This window comes from Pagrus pagrus, assembly GCF_965226575.1.
Source record: "Pagrus pagrus genome assembly, chromosome: 11".
Taxonomy (NCBI): Eukaryota; Metazoa; Chordata; class Actinopteri; order Spariformes; family Sparidae; genus Pagrus; species Pagrus pagrus.
In genome coordinates, this window is record NC_140195.1 from 2,880,102 (window position 1) to 2,901,505 (window position 21,404).

Here is a 21,404-nt window from a genome sequence, read left to right on the forward strand (position 1 = left end):
GTTTGGAGCAGCACGTGTTGCAGTGTGAACGAGACACAGGACGAACAGTTCATGCTCAGAGCTGGAGACAGCTCTTACATGAGAGAGGCCACTCAGTCGGCATTCATGAGGTGGTAGGAGGCCTCCTACGCTGATGCTTCTGAAGAGTCAAGGTTGTTGAGCACTGAGGCTGAGAATAAGAGTTGATGTGTTGATGCCAGACTGCATTGTTATTGTCCACTCTGCTGACCAGGCAGAGAAATAAAGCTCTAAACAAATGTTTGATGCGATGGAGAAACACTGATACACTCAGATGCATTTAAAAAAAGGACAGTGTCGAGGTATTTTGTGATGAGATTGTCGTGATTTCCATCTGTGGATTTTAAAGATTGTTTCTTTAAGATGTTGATGAAGGTTCTCAATCAATTGTCCTGTTAAGGAGCCCAGGTGTGAATTTACTCCTCTTTCAAACCATCACCAGCAACATTAAGCAAATCTGAACTGTCACAACCTTGAGCGCTTCAGCTTCAGCGCATTTTTTTAGTTGTAACATTTATGCAACCACGTTAAATGGAGAGCATCCGTACAAACCTCAACTGACAGCCATCCTTTATACTTTGCGGGACAGTTTTGTCGATTGTGTGAAGACAGGATTTTGAAAGTACAAATTCTCAGTGTTCGTCATTGAGCAGGAGAAGCATAGCCTGGCGAGAATAGCAAATTATCGCCATTTCTCACAGCAAGAGATTTAAAACCAGCAGCAGAGAGATAATAAGCTCTCCTTGACAATAAATGTGTCTATTTCGAGCTGACGAGTCCCATTAAAGGGGCCATTGTAAGTGTTGACACGCTGTGAGGGAGGCACGATGACATACTCATTGGGCGATGGAAACTACATCCTGATGATTGGCCACGATAACAAAAAGTCCAAAATCAGGTTGCTTTGTTGAAGGGTTCATCAGGACTGAAGCATGTTTGGACGACTGAGTCACCGCCGAGAGCCTCTGCCTGCCTCCGACTCGCTGATGAGAATAGATGCCCACACATAGAGACAGAAAAACCCACACTGAGGTGCAACACGCACAACCAAAATAATTCTCCTCAGACACACTTCGTCCATCTGTAGAACATTTTTTTCTCCAGAGCGAAGGTTTGACCACGATGGACCTGTCGTGCTGCTTCCTGTGGATGCTCATTTTCCCCTCCTGGGTCACCCCGACATTTCCTCTCGCATCAAGTTCACGTTAAAACCTGACATTACCTTTCAACACAAAATATCACAACCCAGCAGGCAGGTTGTAAAGAAATGTAGTAACTCACACTCAGTGGTGGAAGAAGTATTCAGATCAAAAAGAAAAGCAGCCGTTTTCAGCTTTGTGCCGATGCATTTTCCTGCTAATCCAAGAGGGTTTTAAAATATTTTATTTAGTGTAAGAAGGATAATTTGCTCAACACATACAGGAACGATTCAAATTAAAAATCAAAATTCTTTGAGATACTTTCACTGGACAGGAAGGGCATGGAAAACTGCAATGTGACAAGTAACCTCTCAGATGTAGTGCAGTAGAAGTCGGAAGTTACATAAAACGGAAATAAAGTAAGTAAAGTGTAAGTAACCTGAATTTGTACTTGAGTACAGCTCCAGAAATGTTTTGTGGACTACGAAGCTTCATCTGAGTCTCCGTCGGATCAAGATCAGTGCATCATTAATAGATTAATTAAAAAACATTATATACTTTATAAACCTTTACACCTTGCACCTCTACAACAGACTGGTCTGACAGATAATGTTGCTGATTGATGTTTTTCTGTCAATAGTAAATTTGTTTTACATTTATTTCTCAGATTATTATCGCTCTCTTTAAGCAGGAACAATCACTTTTCCAGAACTTGTTTAGAAAAAGACTGCGTTTGACTTTAAAAGAGTGAATTCATGTTGACAGAGGGAAGGCAGAGCGTTGACAGGATGTGTGTGACGTCTCCGGGCACATGCACATTCATGTGCCTTCATCTGACAACACAGAAATACACATGAAACAAACACAACAGCACCCACACACCATTTGTCTAACTGGCATATACGCTCAAACACACAAACACCTCGCTAGCACGGGGACGCCATGTGTCTGGCTGACTCAGCCTGCTGGAGGAGGTGGCTCGGCGGCTGCACTGAGCACGCTGCACACCTCGTTCTCACACCGAGAGGCCGTCCATTTAATAAGCATCGCACACCTTCCCTCCGCTCCGTCTGCTCCTCTTCATGCCTCCCTCTCTCCTGCTCGCCATCACTGTCTGCCTCTCAACATCACCTAGACGACAGCAGTTAGTCAGCTGGGTCAGCTGGGTCAGTCGAACAGTACGATGAGTTGCTCAGACGGTGATTCAGCAGCAGCGCTCTCCTCTGCTGTTGCACTCCGAGTCCAGTTGATGAACGCTGTCTTGAGGTCCGGGTGGTTGAAGCGGGTCCAGACTGGACTGAACCGACAGAATCTTCTGCACCAGCCTCCTGAAACACGCCAGAAAGTCAATTCTATGAATCGAAATCGATTTTTTTATTTAGCAATCGATTTATCCGGCCTCTTATCGGATAAGTTCAGCCCCATGCTGATAGAAAGGTCGGGTGAAGTTTCATAGTCGTAATTAATTAAATAATTCAATAAATGGCTCCATACAGCTTGTCCAGCATAATCCAAGTCTCCGGAGGCCCGTTACTTACGTCCACGACACATGGTTTCAAATTTTCAAATCAATTTGGCTCTCAGAGACGTGAATAACACCAGACGATCTGCATGGAGCAATTTTAGGTCAATGTTGCAATGCAATGCTGTGAAGCTCCAGAAAAGTCTTGTGGACTACAGGTCCGTGGGGTCAGTAGATCATGACTGAATTTTCATTTTGGGTGAACTGTTCTTTTAAAGTGACTAGGAGGAAGTTTGAAGTGTTCATGAAACATCCTGCGGTCTCTCTGTCACTCGCTTCCAAAACAAAGATGGGATTTTAAACTCATTTAAGCTCATGTTTGTATTTATTTAGTGGACCGTCCGTCTTTTACCTGAACATTTACTGTAACTTCAGCTGAACTGTGTCCTGGTTTTTTGATCTCCAGTTACCTCATAGCCTCTCCAATGTTCTTGTTGTCCTTAACCGAAGTCTCCATCCATGTGATGAAGCCGTTGGCCTGACTGAACCTGTCGATGCTGTCGGCTGACACCACCCGCTGAGACAGGTCACACTGCAGAGAGACAGGCAGAGACAGACAGAGACAGAGACAGAAATGGTCATTTATTTAGTCATCATAAGCAGAAAAGAAGCCCCTGCTGCAGTCTTCCACATAATGCATGTATTGCTAAAGCCATTAGCACACGAGCTGCCACGAGTGACAGAGAAAGTGCATCTGAAATGTCCCGATGCTAACACGCTATCCTCGACAGCGGTGGGTTCTAACAATAGCCGCGTTCCTCATTTACATTCATTATGATGATGTTGGTGTTCTCTTACATGTGAATGAGAACCAGGGTAGTTGGACATGGTTAGCAATGACAACGATGTGCTGCACGGACTGAGGCATGTTCAGGACATCTCTTTGACCTGCATTTATGATCGAGGCGTTTAACAGCGTTGTTTATTTATTAGTACTACAAAAGCTAAGAGAGCTTTGACACAGCAAACTAGCTGCTAACACAAATCTCCCTGCTGGCCAGCGGGAGTCACAGGACAGTCGGTGTTCAGGCAGTGAGCTCCCATGTGTTTTGTGGCTTTGGAGGAAGGCCTGAATGGGATTCGTTTGGTCGGATACTTTTTAAAATGTAGCTTGTTCCCCCTTGTTTCTCCAGTCTTACCAAGGCAAGGCGAGTTTTATTTGTACAGCACAATTCAGACACAAGGCAACTCAAACAGGTGCGTATAAATTGCATTTAAAAGACATTAAAAACAAATGGGAAGACATCAAGAAACAAAACATTAACACAAGTTAAGAAATGGGAGCGTAAGCTAGTGAAGAAAGGTGAAGAAAGGTCTTCAGCCTTGATTTAAAAGAGGTGAGAGTTGGAGCAGACCTGCAGTTTTCTGGGAGTTTGTGTTGACCAGATGTGTTGACGCAGAATAACTACACGCTGCTTCTCCATGTTTAGTTTTGACTCCAGGGACTAAACTAAAGCTTTGACTTTGTTTGATTTAATTCATTTGAGTTATAAACTGTGATCTTTCCGTGCCCATGTGCATGAAATGATGTTTCCTCTATTCATTTATCTACTCCTTTAGTTCCCCTGATAAACAGAAAACATTCCTCTGCAGAACAATAAGAAAAAGTTCCTCATAAAATGTTTGGTTATCAAGGTTGTTTTTTAAAGTCATTCATAGAAACACAGTGGCTTTTAAAACCACATCAATCTCACCTCCTTAATTACATTTAATTAGTTATTTATTCATTTGCTTCACCATAAATGCTGAGAAGCTGAGGCTGAAGTGTTAATCCATCAGGCAGCAGCACACTGATCCATTTATTAACACTGAGCCAGAAGGCCTCGAGGTAAATCATTCATTAGTTACAGTAATTGCACTGAATCACCTTGTTGGCCAGCAGGATGCAGGGGATGGACTCTCCGTTGGGCAGCACGGCTTTGTTGTCCAGGTCCTGTTTCCAGTGGCGACAGCTGAGGAAACTGGATGAGCTGGTGACGTCAAACATCACCACGCAGCCCATCGCGCCTTTATAGTAGATCCTGGTCATGGAAATGAAACGCTCCTGGCCTGGAGGAGGGAGGACAAGTTACAGTGTCATCCATCCATCTATACATCCCGACCCCCTCTCTACTCATGTGAGCATCTACTGCGAAATGTTTCTGTACCTGCGATGTCCCACAGCTGCAGTCGCACCTTTTCTTTATCTGACCACTGCAGCACCTTCACGGAAAACTCCACTAGAGAGACAGAGAAATTTAAGAGATTAGAGAAAGAGGAATTGAAAAAGGGGAATTGAGGTTAATAAGGGAGAAGTGAGAGAACTGAAACAGGCATGAGGTCAAATATAAAAAAACTCGACATGGGGAAAACTTTAGCTGTTAGATTTAAACCCCAAAACTCAGACTTTCATTCTTAAATGGAAAAAATTCTTCAATTGAACCGTTTAAAAAGCAAAAACATGACAGGATCAGGAATTTTGAACATTTTTAATCCCCTCTGCTGGAACAGACCAACAAATCCACCATTTACTCCAGTTTGATCCACATGTGCAGCGTCCAGCTGTTTTATGAGCACTGCAGAGCTACAGCCGTCCTCCAGCTCCGCGTGGCTGCACGTAGCTCATAGCACGATCAACAACCTGTTCACCTGGAAAACACTGGCCCGAATTACAAATTGGTCGCGTCAGTCACCTGACAGAGCATAAAAGAGGTCCAGGTGACCTCTACTGTGTCGGGGGAGGAAGAAGGAAGGCATGGAGACCAGAGAGGAAGAGTGAGAGCAGGAGGAAGAGGAGGAGGAAGGCGAGCCAATATTTCTAAAGAAATCTGCGCAAATGTGGTTTGAACTCTAACAATGTTGCAGTACCAGAAGTTTACAGAAGCTGGGCCGTGGGTTTTAGTCCAGTTTGAGCAAAAATTCTGGTACAATGATTCTGTCACTGTAATATTTGATAGTCACAGTATTGTTTTACAATATGACGACAGTCTTGGACACAAAACCCCCAAAAATGTTTTAAAAAAAGGAGAAAAAGGAAACAAAGTTGATGCTCTGTGAGAGATACTCATACAGCTTTTTCAGTTTTGTGTAAAGTGATTTGAGAAACTGAGCTGCAGTGTCAGGAGATGAGTTCAAACAGCTGAAGCTTCAGTGAACACAAAGAATGTAAGAAAGGTCTCATCTGTTGGACAAACAGGACAACTGAAAATCCAGAGAACTGGAGGAACAACGTTTTCAGCCGTTATGAAAGATTAACACACACAATCCAAAGTGATAACCTGCAGCAGCCGTACCTCCAACTGTCATCTTGTACTCCTTGTTGAAGTGTCCGTTGACGTAGCGTTGCACGAAGGAGGATTTGCCAACGTTTCCATCACCGACAACCAGGATTTTCAGCAGGTGCTCGGTCATCATCCTCCTCTTGTCAGATGACAACACGTCATGACACGGCTCAAAGGCCATATCAGGCACCGTGGTTTATGAGACAAAGTTATACTTCTACTATCCCCCACTCCTCTTGAGCCTTCATGTGCATCTACTCACCCAACCTTTACTACCTTTACTACCTTTTAGCCTCAATGCACCCTGTTAAAATATAAAACTGTTAAACCTTCTTGATCACCTGAAATGATAATCATACTGCTGTTTCTCTTCACCGTGCCTCCTCTTAACTGAACCAGAGCTCTTTAAACTGCTGACTGCCCGCTCTGTGATCTGCCAGTTTTGCTTCCTAGGGAAGTTGCCGAACGCCATAAATAGTTATATGTCATAATAAACCGCGCCTTGATGCAACAGGAAACTAAAGCAGTTGATGAATCTGTGCAGATTAGTTCCTCTCTGCTGTTGTCTCTTGTGCCACATTGTTAGAAATGTGAAATACTTGACTGGAAACTGAAGAAAAGGTTCCTGGGGTTGTCAGGTGTCTCTCTAACTTTTCATCCATTACACATAATGTCTTCGGTGCTCTGAACAGAATCTTTAGGAAAAGTTTATTGAAATTTTGTCCGTTCTGGCTCCACACGCCTATTTTCTGTAGGCTAACCTGGGAGTTAGCATTACCCGACAACAAGTCCATGTGTTTTTTAATTATTGCAATTATTGCATGTTTTGTTTTTTTTCAAACAAGGCTCTAAAGTTAGTCTAACAAACCAGCGTCCACCTCTAAAGACAGACTAGTCAGTAGATGAGTCTCTGTGGAGTCTCTTTTAGCGCTTCAGCGTTTTATCGGGAACGGGAACATCTCTTGTATGAACCAGAAACCATATTTGAGGCATTTAACCAAAAGTCCAGTCAAAAAAAACCCCACTGACTTTGAGATGAGGGAAGTGGAAGTAAAGAAATGCGAACTGATTTCTGGGATTTAGGACATTTTCCTCTTACATTTGAAAACTCAGATGTCTTAAGCTGCGGCTGTGTTGCAGGTTGCGATGGTAAAAGCAAAGGGAGTCTGACAAAATTGTTATAACTTCAGTACTTTGTGATTGAGCAACAACTGAAAAAACAGCAGACAGCTAAAATCTGGAGGGACATCGCGACGTATTTAAAAGAAAAACAAGATATTTTATCACCCATGCAACTGATGTAAGCGTTCAGCCACTCTAACCTCACAAGTTGATAATGTGACAAAATACAATGGGGAAAGCTTAATTAGTTAAATGCTAACGTTAGCATTTAATTGGGTAGTCAAATATGTAAATCTATCTTGAAATCTGGCCCAGACTTTCACTTTCCATCATCTTTTCAGCTGCTGATCGATCAGTAAGTGGTGATATTATACGTTTGTCAGATTTTCCCTGCGTTCATACGACTTGCAACCTGGAACACGGCAGCGTCACATCATCCCAGCATTCGAGCTTCCCGCCGTGATGTCAGAGGAAAATGGCCGCCGTGTGAATATGGTCTACTGTCACAGTGGCATGCAGATATTTGCAGCTGAAACGCATCACGAACCCACAAGTCAAGTGTGTTCATCATCGTTTAATATAAACACACAGCTCGGTGAGCTACTTTCTGATTTTGCAGCATGAGCAACACACGCTTCCTGCTGTGGCCCTGGATGCACATCATGAGTGTGTGGTATCGTCCTGTATGGGCGTATTTGCTCCTCCTCTTCCTGCTCTTATGTAACACCATTTCTTTTTTCCCTCTCCTGCCTTTTGCCACCTTCGCCTCTGCTCCATCACACCTACTCATTCTCCTCCGCCTACATCCGACTCCTCCTCGTCTTTCCCTCCCTACTTCTGTCACATCCCGCCTCCTCATTCCCGTCTTCCGCTGTATTTTTGTCATTCTGCATTTGTTTTTGCACACACAAACACACACAAACACACACTGAGACATGTGCTGTTGACCACAGTGTGTTGCTGCTCTGCCAACTAGGCCACTGTTACTGGCTCCTGAACATGTTGCAGCCCTCCGACTGATGCTGAGTCATCGTCGTGACTCTTTTTGTTTTTCCTGTTCGTGTTTTGATCATTTTCCCAGTATCTCTGGCAGAAACACTCAAGGGATTAAAAATAACCCGGGCCCGTTAATGTGCTAATAAACAGAACCATAATCTCTGTATGAGGGAAACTATGCAGGTTTGGATCTTTTCCAGCAGGGGGAGCCGTGGACCATGAAAGTGGGTCCTCCGGTGGCCAAAAGATGCTTTTAGGTGTTTCCAGGCATGAAAAGTTGCCTCAAATGGTCAAACTGGGTCAGAAACATTTCAGTTTTAGACACAAAACAAAAACTAATTTAACTTCTGTCATTTTTATACAAACAAGCACTGTTTATTTGAACAAAAATGGAATAAATCACTCTTAAACGAGGACTGTGCTACAACCTTTCTTTACATTTCCCTGTTTTTTATATTTAAAAATGTGTATATTATTAGTTTCTTTTATTGCTGTGCATAATTAATGTTCAAAGGATTGGTGTGATAAGCTAAGGCTTCAGCCTACACCGTTACGGTCCTGTTTTGTTTATTTGTTTGTTGTTTGTTTGTTTGTTTGTTTTTCTGAAGCTAGAAAGCATTAAGTTAATTTACTGTCTATCTACCAGTTCATTTGCATTTTTTATATGTTGGAAAATGACCAAAATAAACTAAACTAAACTAACAAAGTGAACAACTTTCATTAATTGAATTATCTTTTTCAGGTCAAAGCTACAGATATTAGTTTTTAAGGGTTTTAAATGCAGAGAAATGCATTCAAACTAAGCCATTATTTTTAATTAAAAGACAATAAAAGAAACAAGAAGCAGATAAAAAGCTACAGATTAAAAAGAAGGTATGAATGATGTGAGCTGCAGTAAACATGAACGTTTTAAACCCTGACAGTTTCAGTGGCACTCGTAGGGAAGCAGCTTGTTCAGGGAGCATAAAAATAAAATCTGATTGATTTATTTCTAAATATAAAAGGTAATCGATGACCTGAAGGCGACAGTGGAGTTACAGTTCTGGATGCTGTGCTGGGTTTCTGTGCCGGCTGTCTGATATTCGTCTGACACCTAGTGGCCATGTGACAAAATGTAAAGCACACTTTTCTTTTCTGGAGCGTCGCAGGTTTGATCCACAAAATGAGTAAAATGTCCATCGACAGCAACAACTTGCTTTGTCCAACATTCATGACTTCATGTCCTGAAATTGACTCCAGCTGTTGCATTGAGTGCTCCACAGAGAGATCTCCACACAGATTCTGTAAATATACAAAACGTCAACATTCTCTGTATCTATTTGAAATCTGCATTTTTTAAGACATCGTCTTGTTTTGTACGATGATTATTTATTTTTATTCAATCTTAAATGATTTCTTAAAAACATGTTTAACAGCTGATTTCAATGGATAAAGCAATAAGAAAATAAAGAGTATTGAAATGAATAATAACACTGATGCAGAGTTCTGCTCTTGGATATTAGTTTTGTGCATTTTGACCCACAGGAGGAGAGAAACCTGCAGCCTGCTGGTCGTCATGACACCAAACTTAAATTAAAATAAAGTAGATGGTCAGACGCAGCAGCTTGGACTCCATCTTGTATCTACTCTTTGTGTTTAACTTGTCAGCTTCAACTGGACCTTTGAACCCTGAAGGCAGCCGAGCGTCATATGAAGTATTGGATGTTGTGCAGGTAGGTGCAGCTGGAGGCTGATCCTTCTTTGTCTTAGCTGGTAATTTTTCAGCTGAGAGGATTTTAATACCTCATGTCAAAGCAGAATCGCTCTTCCATGTGTACTGACAATCAGATAACATCCCCGCTGGACGACTGAGTGAAACTCACCTGTGTGTTTTTAGTTGATATGTTTAACTTCTGACAGAACAAACTTTTACTTCCTGCAGATTTACCATCAGACATTGAAATGCAGCGTGTGACTGTCAGGCTTCACCTCCTCCTCGTCCTCCTCCTCCTCCATCCTCTGACCTCAGCTGACCTGGAGGAGGAAGATAAAGTGCCGGTGGAGGTCATCGTTGACGCCTCCCCCTGCAGCGTCACCTGTGGGCTCGGCATGAAAACTCAAACCCTGTGTGTGCTGAAGGACGGCAAGACAGCGATGGAGGAAGATAAAGCTGGAGCAGAGGTACCTCACAGACGTCTGAATGACATGATGACTGAAAAAGGGAAAATAACTCCGACTTATTGTTCGTCTCTGGATTGATGGAAGGTGTCGGAGGAGTGTCGCGTCCGTAAGGTGAAGTGTGTGGAGTCGTGGCAGTGTGGCCTCAGGACGATGACCGTGACTTCAGGACAGAAGGTGGACATCGACTGTCTGGGAGAAGTCATGGAGGCGATGGGGAGGTTCTCCTGGAGGTAAGGATGGAGGACACATCCTACAAAGCCAGATACCAAGTGCAGAATCAAATGAAAAGTTTAGAAGTATATTTTCTATCATCTCAGGGTGTCATGGCGTTACGCCCGAGGAGTAATCAGCTCTGACGACTCTCTGTTCACTCGCTGGGATGCTCCTCTGCTGGACCGAGTGGTTCTGGACCCGGTCAGGGAGGAGGACGCAGGTAAACACACCTGTATATGCGTGCACACAGACTCTAAAAAATCTGGACATGGTTTAGATCATAATAACATTTTCCAGTCTCACTCAGCTGAAGTCTTATTTTATTTATCTTCTTCAGAAGAAAAGTTAAACTGAACTGTCGTCATCAGAAATGAGAACATGTGTGCAGTTGTCCTGATGGACTGTAGTGCTGCTACACTCTCAGTCTCATCATGTTCCTCTTGGGATCGTCTGGATCTCTTGTGACATCAAGTATTGAAACTGGGTATTACCGGCTCTGGTCCGTACTCTGGCCTTACATCAGACTGGTTTGAAAATTATAAACCTGCCCAGCCCTACTAGGTGTTGTGAATATGGCGACAGAAAAGGCTCATCTAAAAGGAAATGTTGGTTACTAACAGATGTGTGTGACTCTCAAATTAAAGTAGTTATCACTAGATACTCAGTAATCTTAATTAATTCATCTTAATCTTGTCGTTTGTAGGTACGTATCGCTGCGATGTGCAGGACGCCTCCTTCCGGAGAGTGAAGCGGATTTACTGGGGGATCCGGGTTTTGCCCGTTGGAGTTCTCAATCTGGACTACGAAAGCTCTCTGGCCCAGTGGGACTCCGCCGGGAACCAGCAGAACCAGACTGTGCCAGACATGCATGAGCACATGGAGGCTCTTCTTCACATGGTACGGTTTGGGTTCAGAAGGGATGTGTGTGGGAATGTATTGTAAAAAAAACCTCAACTCTTGTGCAAATTATTAAAAAAAAATCTGTAAATTCAATTAAATTCAATAAATGTAAATTTTACTGGCAATGCAAAATGATAAGTCTCCTCACCAGCAGTGTTTTTGTTCATACAGTTGCTGATGGGTTCCATCATTGGAGGCGCCCTGGCTCTTCTGATCCTGCTGATCTTCTTCCTGTGCACTAAGATCCCTACACATTTGTTATTATTATTTATTAAATAAAGACAGCAGCATTATAAACATGTCATTCTTGGTTTTATATGTGCAACATGTAAGAAATCCATACTCAAAAATATAGGGTTAGCTACTTAGCTCAGTCAGCCGTGCAGCTAGTGTTCGGGACCGGGAGCTTGTAACACCTGGGAGGTTTTAGTGTTCACGCTGCTAGCACAGGAGCTGTGGACCGGGAGGGGCTAGCTGGTTTAGCATGCTAAACATGTATTTAAACTGTTATTCCCTCACACTCTGTTGATCATCTCAGTTCAGTTTTGAATGTTTTCAACCAAAAATCTTATATGTTGCAGAAAAGAAAAGGTTTTTTATTTGAAAGTCATTTTAGAAAGTACATAATTAGTATTTCTATTAAAACACCTGCAGAGTTTGTGACTCTCCCCACCGTTTGACAGCTCCAGGAGAAACTTGAGGAGTTTACAGTGTCAGGAAGTCCATGACGTGGTATCTACCCTTCTGCCAGGAGATGGCAGTGTTGGTTTATAAAAAGGCTTTAAAGGGACAGTACGAGCTGTAAACACAGTGGTTATTATTTCCTCTGCGTGATGCGACTCAGCTGCCACAGTGGAAACAACATGATCAAGAGGGAGAAAGAGAAAATGACCCTCAGATCAGTATCACTCATATTACTCATGATTTATAGATGAGTTGTCAGTTATGTGGCTGATGTTCATCCCTTAAATGCTTTCCAATAAAAATAAAACAAATGTGTTTTCAGTCACATGCTCTATGAATTAATATAAATGTTAATAAGTTGCAGATAAACAGACTTTTGGTCCAGATAGTCTGCATGAAGATAAGTTCAGTGTCCTGCTGGTGGAGCGTTAACAGCCAAAGAGGTTTTTCACAACCCAAAAGTCCGTCTTATTGAGGACATCATTGTTTTAAAGGGTAAATTATTAGAAAGAGGTATGAAGGTCCAGCGCATTCATCAAATACAGCAGCCGGGTCAGAGGCCTCACACTTCGAGGCTTGACACTGTGGTTACTCCTCTACTGGTTGGACGGGTCGCACACTGGACTTTCCCTCTGGAGACCCGAGTTTGTGTCCCGTTTGTGACCGAGAGTCAAGAGTGATTTGATTTGAAGTTATTTCGAGTACGTTGCGAGTCTGAATGTAGGTACTTCAACCCGAGGTGTGATCTTTCTCTGACTGTTTGACGTTTCATAACTTTCCAAAAGTCATGATATACGTGAACTGTTTGTAAGTGAGCTTTATTTTGAAAGGTTGACTGCACGTTGCATATTACACATTAAAGCTAATTTAAACGTGGAGCCCTTCACATGCAAAACTGACTCAAGGCCACTGGCCGAGCTGTTGTTTTTGATGAATTAGGAGTGAGAACGTGTGGCAGGGTAAGCTAAATCAAAAGGTTTGTTATTTATCATATTCAAAACTGTGGACTACATCTGACTCGTCATGAAAACAAGTAACGTCAGAAGATCCATTATGTTATGAAAAGTTCAATGCAGCTGAAAGAAAGTGACCTTGAGTTAAGATTATTATATCAAGAAGGGTGAGAATCAACTGTTTGTGTTCATTATGGTGAGTTATCTTATAATAGACAAGTCGTCTCACAAAGGCTGAGTTTTCTGAGTGAAGCAGCGCTGCACCGACCTGAAAACAAACAGCTGGACCACTCTGCATCGACAGACGTGAAGCGCGCTGGCTTTGATAACTATAAGTAACTAATTACACTTAGAAACTTTGGAGTACTTGCATTCAAGACGAGTATCTTGAGTTTCTCTGACACTTTTAGATACAAAAGAAACGACTATAATCAGTTTTAAAGCCAGATCAGTGATCAGTGGCAACATCAGTGTAAAGTCTGAAGAGATGCCATGTTAAATATATTCATATTAATACTGTATCAACATAAAATAAGGTATATTAATATATTTGTTTGAAGGTTGCTGACATGCACATGCACGACTTTGACATACTGCTGAAAAAGAAATCCCTTTAACGACGTGAAAACAGCGCTGTCATGTCAGATTACGGGTTTGCTTATTTCTGACTGCATGTTCAAGGAGCTTTCAGGGTTGTGCTGATTTACAATTTCTGAAGAAACCTCATTTACTGACTTACTCTGCTCTCTTATATATATACAGCTGACTCCTCGCTGCTTTTCATATTTCTCCTCGGGACTCTCTACTTTTAAGGATACAGAATGAATTATGGCGGTGCTACAAGCAGCTGTGAATGCTTTCAGCACCCTGAGAGTGGGTTTGTGCTGTTAATTCAAGTGAATATCGATAAAATTCCCTCTGAGTCTGCTGGAAAGTCGTCTCTCGGCACGTTTACCTCAAGACAAACATGTTCAGGACGTGACACTGGTGTGACGTGCTGAGTTTTGTTTGTAGTTTGCACGTCTGACAAACTGTTACTGAAACCTGGGATTTGTATTTACGACAGTTGTTTTGCAGCACATCGCACAGAATGTGACTTTATTACTACATGATAGAGAGATAACGTTCATGTTATAGCTTCCACCGCTGCTGTGTCGAGTCAAAATGTCTGATTTGAAACAGGTCTGTTGCTTTAGAGGACTCCCGTTCACCTCATGCATCAGTGATGCTACTCCACAACAACACAGTGCAACACTGCTCTGCATAATGAGATGACTATTTTGCTGTTTTTTTGCTGATCTGTGCGTTTAGGCTGATCTTAGCACGCGTCTCAGTACCACCAGATGTTGACATCATCAGAGTTGTGAGACACAGAGTGAGAATCTCTGCTCGTGTGTGACGTTCATGCGAGGAGCAGGAGAACGAGGGACTCCGGGGAAATAACACAAATGTAATTATGCCGACAATCTTACCGCAATTCACTCATTCATTCATTCATTTCCCCGCTGAACCTCCAAGGACGTCATTTCCCGCCCCATGTGCTTATTTACAACATCAGTCTGACAGATGTAACTGTTTTCCCAATGTTCACTGCACAAACAATTTAATTACCGCTCCGCCGCAGCATCACACAACACGCTATCGTCTGCAGGGTAACGTCGCTGTCGGATCAGTAAACGGGTCATATCTGCAGAACGAGAGCGTCTGAAAGGAGGATTCAAATAACAATAAAGAGCTCTGATGTTTATTTAAACCATGTCGAGCCCTGGAGACACGAGATTAACAAACGATGTCGTCGCTCTCGGTTTTCTGCACTGAAAGTTAAATTAAAGTAAATGTCAGACAGTTACATTTGACCTTTACTTTAAAGAGGTTTACAAGAGGTGGAAGAAGTACTCTGATCTAGTACTGACGTGTGAAGAAACCACAGTGTAGAAATACTCCACAGTAAAAGTCATGGATTTAAATTTAATCGTAAAGCTTGTAAAAGTAATGTAACTAATTTATAAAGTCTGTCTGCTGAGTAGCTTGTGAACATCCTCTCATCATTACAGTCTTATCTTAATCTATAATATTACATCATCATGTCTGATTGATTATACTGTATGTTGTATATTAAACCAAATCTACATAGTACAACTACTTTGTTACTGTGCTTTCGTGGATTTTCAGGTATTTTACTGACAACTTCTGACTTTCCCTCTCTACATCTGAACACAAATATCTGAACTTTCTCCGCCTCACATTTTCAAAACAGGCTCGTTACTTTAGTTTAGTAAGTTTACGTGAAGCTGCCGGTCCAGACTACTAAAAAGTGAAACTCTAACTTTCTTTGTAGTACAAATAAGTATGAGTATTACAGCCTAATATCAAGCGCAGCGACTGCAGCTGAACACGCCACTAAAGTTATAAATAAATGTTGCAGAGCGGAGCCAGCAGCATGTTTGGAAAGAGCGAGTCCTGCTGATTTCAATTACGAGTCTCATTTATATGATGTTAAATGGGTCCCAGGTTATGAACCTGAGAGGAGAGAGTGGAAAAATAAAAACTTCAAATGGTTTTCATCAGGCTGAGCTGGTAAAATGATCTTTTATTCAAGCCGAGAGAGAGAGAGCATCGAGCACAAACACATTTTTTCTGAATATCTGAACTTTCTACTTTTTGTTCAGTGCACGAGACGAAACAAAGACGTAAGAAGACGTGAACAGACAGAGAGGGAGGCTGGAACGGGGAGAAAAGGCGTGTTAGTGTCTCGTATCTGCAGAGAGTTTCTTATTTTCTCTCTTTGTTGCTGCTCGGGACGCTTTACCAACCCAACATGTGGCTATTTGACGTCCTGGGAATGAGACTCAACAATCAACTATCTTTGTGGTGCGTTCAGGAACAGCTGGGACAAATCCTACTGACTCTACCTTTAACTTTAATAGTCTTTGAGTTATATTAATATGACGTGAGCTTCAGTTAGCTTTGACCACAAATGTCCTTCAGAGGGAGACTTTTTACTCTGATACTCTGAGTACATGTCAGAGCCTGTACTCGATTACTTTTACTGGAGTAAAGAAGTTGAATCAGAGTATCTGCACTTTGATTCCTGTAGGCTTCAGGCTGGAGCCTCCGTGGATTATACTTGACTGGTTTCTCTTTCCTTTCTCCCTCTGCCTGTCAGCGCTGTATGAGATCTGCCCTCATGATTCACACTCAGTCCTTCTCCATCAGTCTTAACGTCACTCTGTCAGTCACTGTCACTGAACTGATCTGAACTCTCACTACATCCTTCCCACAGATTCCACCTCACAGCGTCATTAGTTCACACTTCCTATCTCGCTCTTTGTCTTTGTCTTTCACTCACCCACTCTGCTGCTCTCAGGCTGGATGAAAGCATGATGGGACAATGCTCAGACCCACAATGCCTTTCCCTTTCTGTCTGATTATGCGGTAGGTCACGCAACTCTTCATACAGACCGACTGTGTCCTCGCTTTGCATCATCTCCACTGAAAATGATATACTGTTGCCATGGAAAGAAAGCTTCTAATCATCTTCATCTCCAGATTTCATTGTCCATATGATGGCGCAGCTGATTAATAATGGAGCTTACGTGCAAAAATATGGCATTTAAGTAGGGCCATTATAATCAGGGACAAAGAGAGAGTTTACAGGATTGTGGAGTCTTTTTGTGTCTGCGTCATGGTGTTCATTTGCAGCCTGACTGGAAGCTACTGGTCCAGACTGTTAAAAGTGAAACTCTAATTTAGTATTATAACCTAATATCAAGCGCAGCGACTGCGGCTGAACACGTCACTAAAAAGTTATAAATAAATGTTTGAGAGCGGAGCCAGCAGCATGTTTGGAAAGAGCAAAGTCCCCCTGACTTTAATTATATGAATCTCATTTATATGACATTAAATGGGGCCCAGGTTATGAACCTGAGAGGAGAGAGTGGAATAAAAAAAAACCTAAAATGGTTTTCATCAGGTTGAGCTGGTAAAATTATCTTTTATTCCAGCCGAGGGCAGAGAGCACCGAGCACAAACACATTTTACCGTCTGTCTTTCTGTCCTCTGTGAAACTTGCAGGTCTGCAGGTTCAGCTTACCATTTGCATGTTCCCAGCACAGTGAATACAGAGATGTAGCAACCTCTAATAGCAGAAGACACTTAATTACAGTGAACAAGACAAGATGCTGCTCACATCATCAATCTTCCATCTGTTTTGCGGCGAGCGTGAAGAAATTGCAGACGCTTACGTCGCCACTCTGACACGGATATTTCAGACGTTTTAGCAGCAGCATGTCTGCAGGTACGCTAAACTTCATCTAAACTTCATGTGAGGGAGGGAACTAACGGCGCTGCACAGCCAGCAGAAGAACACGTCGACTGCCAAGCGGTCCAACTTGAGCCTTAATGACACGAAACTGTCACCTTGGCGAGGATAACGGCAGCGAGTCGAGCAGTCTGGAGTGTTACTGCTCCCGTCGCCGGTGATGTTATGGATGACTTCCAGTGTCAATTTCACATAAACAAATCACTTATTTATTGAGTTTAATGATAGCTAAATAAACTTATATTAAAATGTGCCAATATAATAAAGTTTGCTTCTCTCTAGCATGTGCTAATGTTCGGCTAGGTCTGAGAAATCGCCACTTTTATTTAATTCATTTTGACCATTTACACGACCTGACCCGACCTGACCCCGGAGAAGCAGACTGGATGGATGGATAATGAGTTCACTATCTGATGTCATATTGACTAATGCCAGTCTAGAAATTCCTCCACTAATAACCAAACGGAGGAGATGATGATGATCGCGCTTGAAATTCAGTTTCTCCAACAACAGCTACAAAGGCCTTCCCCTCGTTGATGAGGCCCGGCTGCAGTCGGGAACAGACACCATGCAGTGTGCAAGCCCCAACATCAGGAGCAACCTGAGGTTCAGTGGATTATACAAGGACACTTTGAACCGTCAACCCTGATATCGGTGGGCGAGCGGCTCTAGCTCCTGAACCACAGCCGCCCTTTGTGGAGAAGAAACCGTAGCATCTGATTCTCTAACTGATATATATGATAAAATAAGTTGTTTGCATGCCTCATACTGTTTGCTCAGTTCCCCACTTGAACTTTATTCCAGACCAGAAATACTTTCAACAAACTACAATGATGTCAATACTACATTTATACACAGTGAAACTAATCCTTAAAAGGTATATATAAAGACATTTCTATAAGCCCCACATGGATCCACAGAATACCTGAAAATATCATCTTTAACTTACAAAAATAGAAGAAAACAAAACAGACCCCATCTGGGTTTGCAGGCTCTTAACCTTTTCCCGCTGCAGCACTTCCACTGTTTGTTTTGGTGCCGTCCTCTTCTCTTCCCTCCCATCTGCCAAAGTAACATTGACCTTTCAGTGAAACACTCCAGCTCTTTTGTGTGAGTGCCTCATTTTTTTTTGTTAATGTCAATGTGATGTCCAAATGTAGCTCACCTGAACAAAACCCGGAGAGGATGTCTCCTGTGATCCAGAGCTGATGGTTGAGCATTTGTTCGGCGCTGGCAGGTGTTGAGGGGGAATTTTAATAATCTGTGTACAGAGGGAATGAAGGAGGGAATTAACTCAGTAATTTCATGTCGCCTCTCAACTAAAACACAGCTGTTTGTCTGCCGATAGCACTCCGTTTGTAACTGACTAAACTAGTGTAGGCTCTAGTAATGCAACACTATCGATTTGACGTAATTAATTCAGTAACTTGCAGCCTGTCAGCAGCAGAAACATGTCCGTACAGGTCGTCTGTGCAAGCAGCTTCTTCCTACCCATTCTTACTTTTTATTTCTAGGTAGCGACCTCTAGTGGCCTTTGTCATTATGAATGGAGCGAAGGAGGAAATCAGGTAGCGTAGTAGAAGAGTCGACGCGAGGATGAGGGCGGGGGAACGGACAAAAACAGGACTTTCACTCAGGAAAGGGGGGAACCAAACTCATCAGTGTGTCACCATGTCCGCGACATCTCTTTTATGTTGCTCTTTTAACACAAACCATGATCCTTTTCTTAACCTAACCAAACTAAGACTGTTTCCTTATGTTAATCATGTGACAGTAACCAAACTGGTTTTCGTTGTCACTTGAAGGTCTGGTCTGCTTCCCACGTTACTGAACTCTCCGACTGTCATATGTCTTTGTTTTTGTGTCGTTGAGGCAACAGTCATATATATTGTTTGTGGAGTCATTGACAGTCGACCTATTCAGTCGTTAGGATCATTTGAAGGCGTCTTTACACTAAATACTTATAAACTTTGGATGATTCTCTCTTGTTGACTTGCCACAAAAACCTGTACCTTCATTTCCTACTGCCGCATGAGGAAATGAACAAAGTCAGTTCTGTGGACAGTTTTGTAGTTTGAGGGTATCATTTATCTGCAAGTTTGCCAGATACCTTTTGCACTCTCTCTCTATATAAGGGTTTCCTGTTCAGGGTGAAGTTTAGGGTTGGACAAAAGTTAGAGTCGAGTCGTGCTATAAAAGTAGTATGTCTGACTTGTTTTTCAGCTGTGTGGGAAGGCCGAAGTGTTCAAAACTAGTCCTAATGGCCACACTCGAAGGTAGAGGGAAAAGCGGGATGTCATCGGCATGGTTGGTGGTGCATATTTTAAGTCCCTCTTAGAAGTGCGTCAAAGCGTTGGACTCGACGGTTCACATTAAAAACTGACAGTGATGGAAAGCTACGGAAATTGTTGAACACAGTTCTGCCGGTTCCAACACTGGAAAGTAGTGGAGTGGGTTTTTACCAAGATATTCAGTTCTGATGGATTATACCGACACCTTTAGAGTCCACACCGGAGAGATTTTAGACATGCTGTCAATTAATCTGTCAATGGCGGTCTACAAAAGGTCATGTCATGAACCAGGCTCAGGCTCATTCATACACAGAAGCATGAATCTCGCCTGTGGAAGTCACTCTGATCTGGTGTGTTTTGTGGACTTGCCCTTTTTATTCAAGTCTGTGAGATCGAGTCAGCTTGTTTTCGGTGCTCAGATAAAGCTGTTCACCTCAAATGTCAGGAGATGTCTGGCAGGCTTCTGTCTCTGGGATTCGGAAAAACCAGCATACACGACTTTCAGGGGCTTTCAGAATGTAACATCTTCTGCTCACAGTGTTTCTTATCTGTTAGAAACTAATTTTCTCTATAAAAAAGAAAACATTTTCTAATGAGATGATGTCCTTAAGTTATCTGCTGGAGTGAGTTTCCGTCCATCCGTGTCTATTCACTGGTTGATGTGCGTCACTCCAGTGTTTGATATTCGTGACTCAACAGCCGCAGAGTTCATGGACAAACCCTGTGGGATATTGCATTAGTTTCAAGCACTCAGACCACCAGTTGACAAAAGAAAACAGCTGATCGTTGTGTGGGCAGCGTGACTTGCTGTGCAACCTCTCTCCTAATGATCACTCTGAGTCCTGAAGCCACTGATGTGTCAAGAGTCAGTGGGATGATGTAAGTAATACTGTCAGCATGCAATATGCCATAATTGTGTTTTTTTTTTCTTTGCTCAAAGAAAAAAAGCAAATATTTGCTGGTTCACGCTTTGGAGATGTGCTGCTCATTTCCTCCAACTTTGGGACAAAATAAGAAACTCAAAAAATGACACATTTTACATAATACTCATTTGTATTTACATTTTTTTTAGACTAAACAATTTTATTAATCGAAAGTTTTTAAACATCGTTTGTTGCAGCCGATGGAGTATCACTTCAACCCAACATGTCTCAGCCTCCATGTTTATCTGCTGACCACTGGGGCAGAAACTGACATATTGGATGTGACTGAGCGTTAAAGCAAGTTCCCTCCTCAGGTTGTGTGTGTGTGTGTGTGTGTGTGTGCGTGTGTGTGTGTGTGTGTGTGTGTGGACACATGAGCATGTTATGCAAACGGACAAACCAAGCAGCTGAGCAACTATTGTCAAGTATTTGCTTGACTTTGAGATAAATTAAAAGGAAACAAGATGGAAGATTGGTGCTGAAATTGAGGGCACGGCGGCTACACAACACACACACACACACACACACACACACACACACACACACACACACACACACACACAGACAGACTGATGACCTTTTCCTAAAAGACCTGCTCAGGTGCACCTGCTCAGTAATTGGAGACAGTCACAGGGGGGAGTGTGTGTGTGTGTGTGTGTGTGTGTGTTGTGTGTGTGTGTGTGTGCTCTGCAGTGACGACATAGCACATGAAATTAATTTCAGTTGAGGTCTGACATTTATATATTGGAGCTGTTGGTGAGGGTTGACCACTCCAGTGTGTGTGTGTGTGTGTGTGTGTGTGTGTGTGTGTGCTCTGCAGTGACGACATAGCACATGAAATTAATTTCAGTTGAGGTCTGACATTTATATATTGGAGCTGTTGGTGAGGGTTGACCACTCCG

The 21,404-nt window shown here is 42.5% G+C and overlaps 2 protein-coding genes across 2 annotated transcripts; one reads left to right on the forward strand and one right to left on the reverse strand.

Annotated features, from left to right (window-relative positions):
* Positions 1-1,426: 1,426 nt before the first annotated feature.
* On the reverse strand, positions 1,427-6,319 carry LOC311264936 (ras-related protein Rab-7L1-like). Its single transcript, XM_084366160.1, has 5 exons — positions 5,952-6,319; positions 4,827-4,898; positions 4,547-4,728; positions 3,090-3,211; positions 1,427-2,485 (listed from the first exon to the last, which is right to left on the reverse strand). The coding sequence occupies exons 1-5, from the start codon at positions 6,118-6,120 to the stop codon at positions 2,362-2,364; spliced, it is 669 nt and encodes a 222-aa protein (XP_084222286.1). The 5' UTR covers positions 6,121-6,319; the 3' UTR covers positions 1,427-2,361.
* Positions 6,320-9,541: 3,222 nt separating this feature from the next.
* Positions 9,542-11,634, forward strand: tmem81 (transmembrane protein 81). The gene is made up of 6 exons (XM_084366485.1): positions 9,542-9,769; positions 9,979-10,217; positions 10,302-10,447; positions 10,535-10,650; positions 11,134-11,327; positions 11,502-11,634. Exons 2-6 carry the CDS (start codon positions 9,999-10,001, stop codon positions 11,607-11,609), a joined length of 783 nt encoding a protein of 260 aa, XP_084222611.1. The 5' UTR covers positions 9,542-9,769; positions 9,979-9,998; the 3' UTR covers positions 11,610-11,634.
* The last annotated feature ends 9,770 nt before the right edge of the window (positions 11,635-21,404 follow it).

Coding starts and splice junctions, on each gene's coding strand:
- LOC311264936 (XM_084366160.1), bottom strand. CDS start 6,120: ATGGCCTTTGAGCCGTGTCATGACGTGTTGTCATCTGACAAGAGGAGG. Junction 3,212..4,546: donor GCATCCTGCTGGCCAACAAG/GTGATTCAGTGC, acceptor GTCTCTCTGCAG/TGTGACCTGTCTCAGCGGGT. Junction 2,486..3,089: donor AACATTGGAGAGGCTATGAG/GTAACTGGAGAT, acceptor GGCGTGTTTCAG/GAGGCTGGTGCAGAAGATTC.
- tmem81 (XM_084366485.1), top strand. CDS start 9,999: ATGCAGCGTGTGACTGTCAGGCTTCACCTCCTCCTCGTCCTCCTCCTC. Junction 10,218..10,301: donor AAGATAAAGCTGGAGCAGAG/GTACCTCACAGA, acceptor GATTGATGGAAG/GTGTCGGAGGAGTGTCGCGT. Junction 10,448..10,534: donor ATGGGGAGGTTCTCCTGGAG/GTAAGGATGGAG, acceptor CTATCATCTCAG/GGTGTCATGGCGTTACGCCC.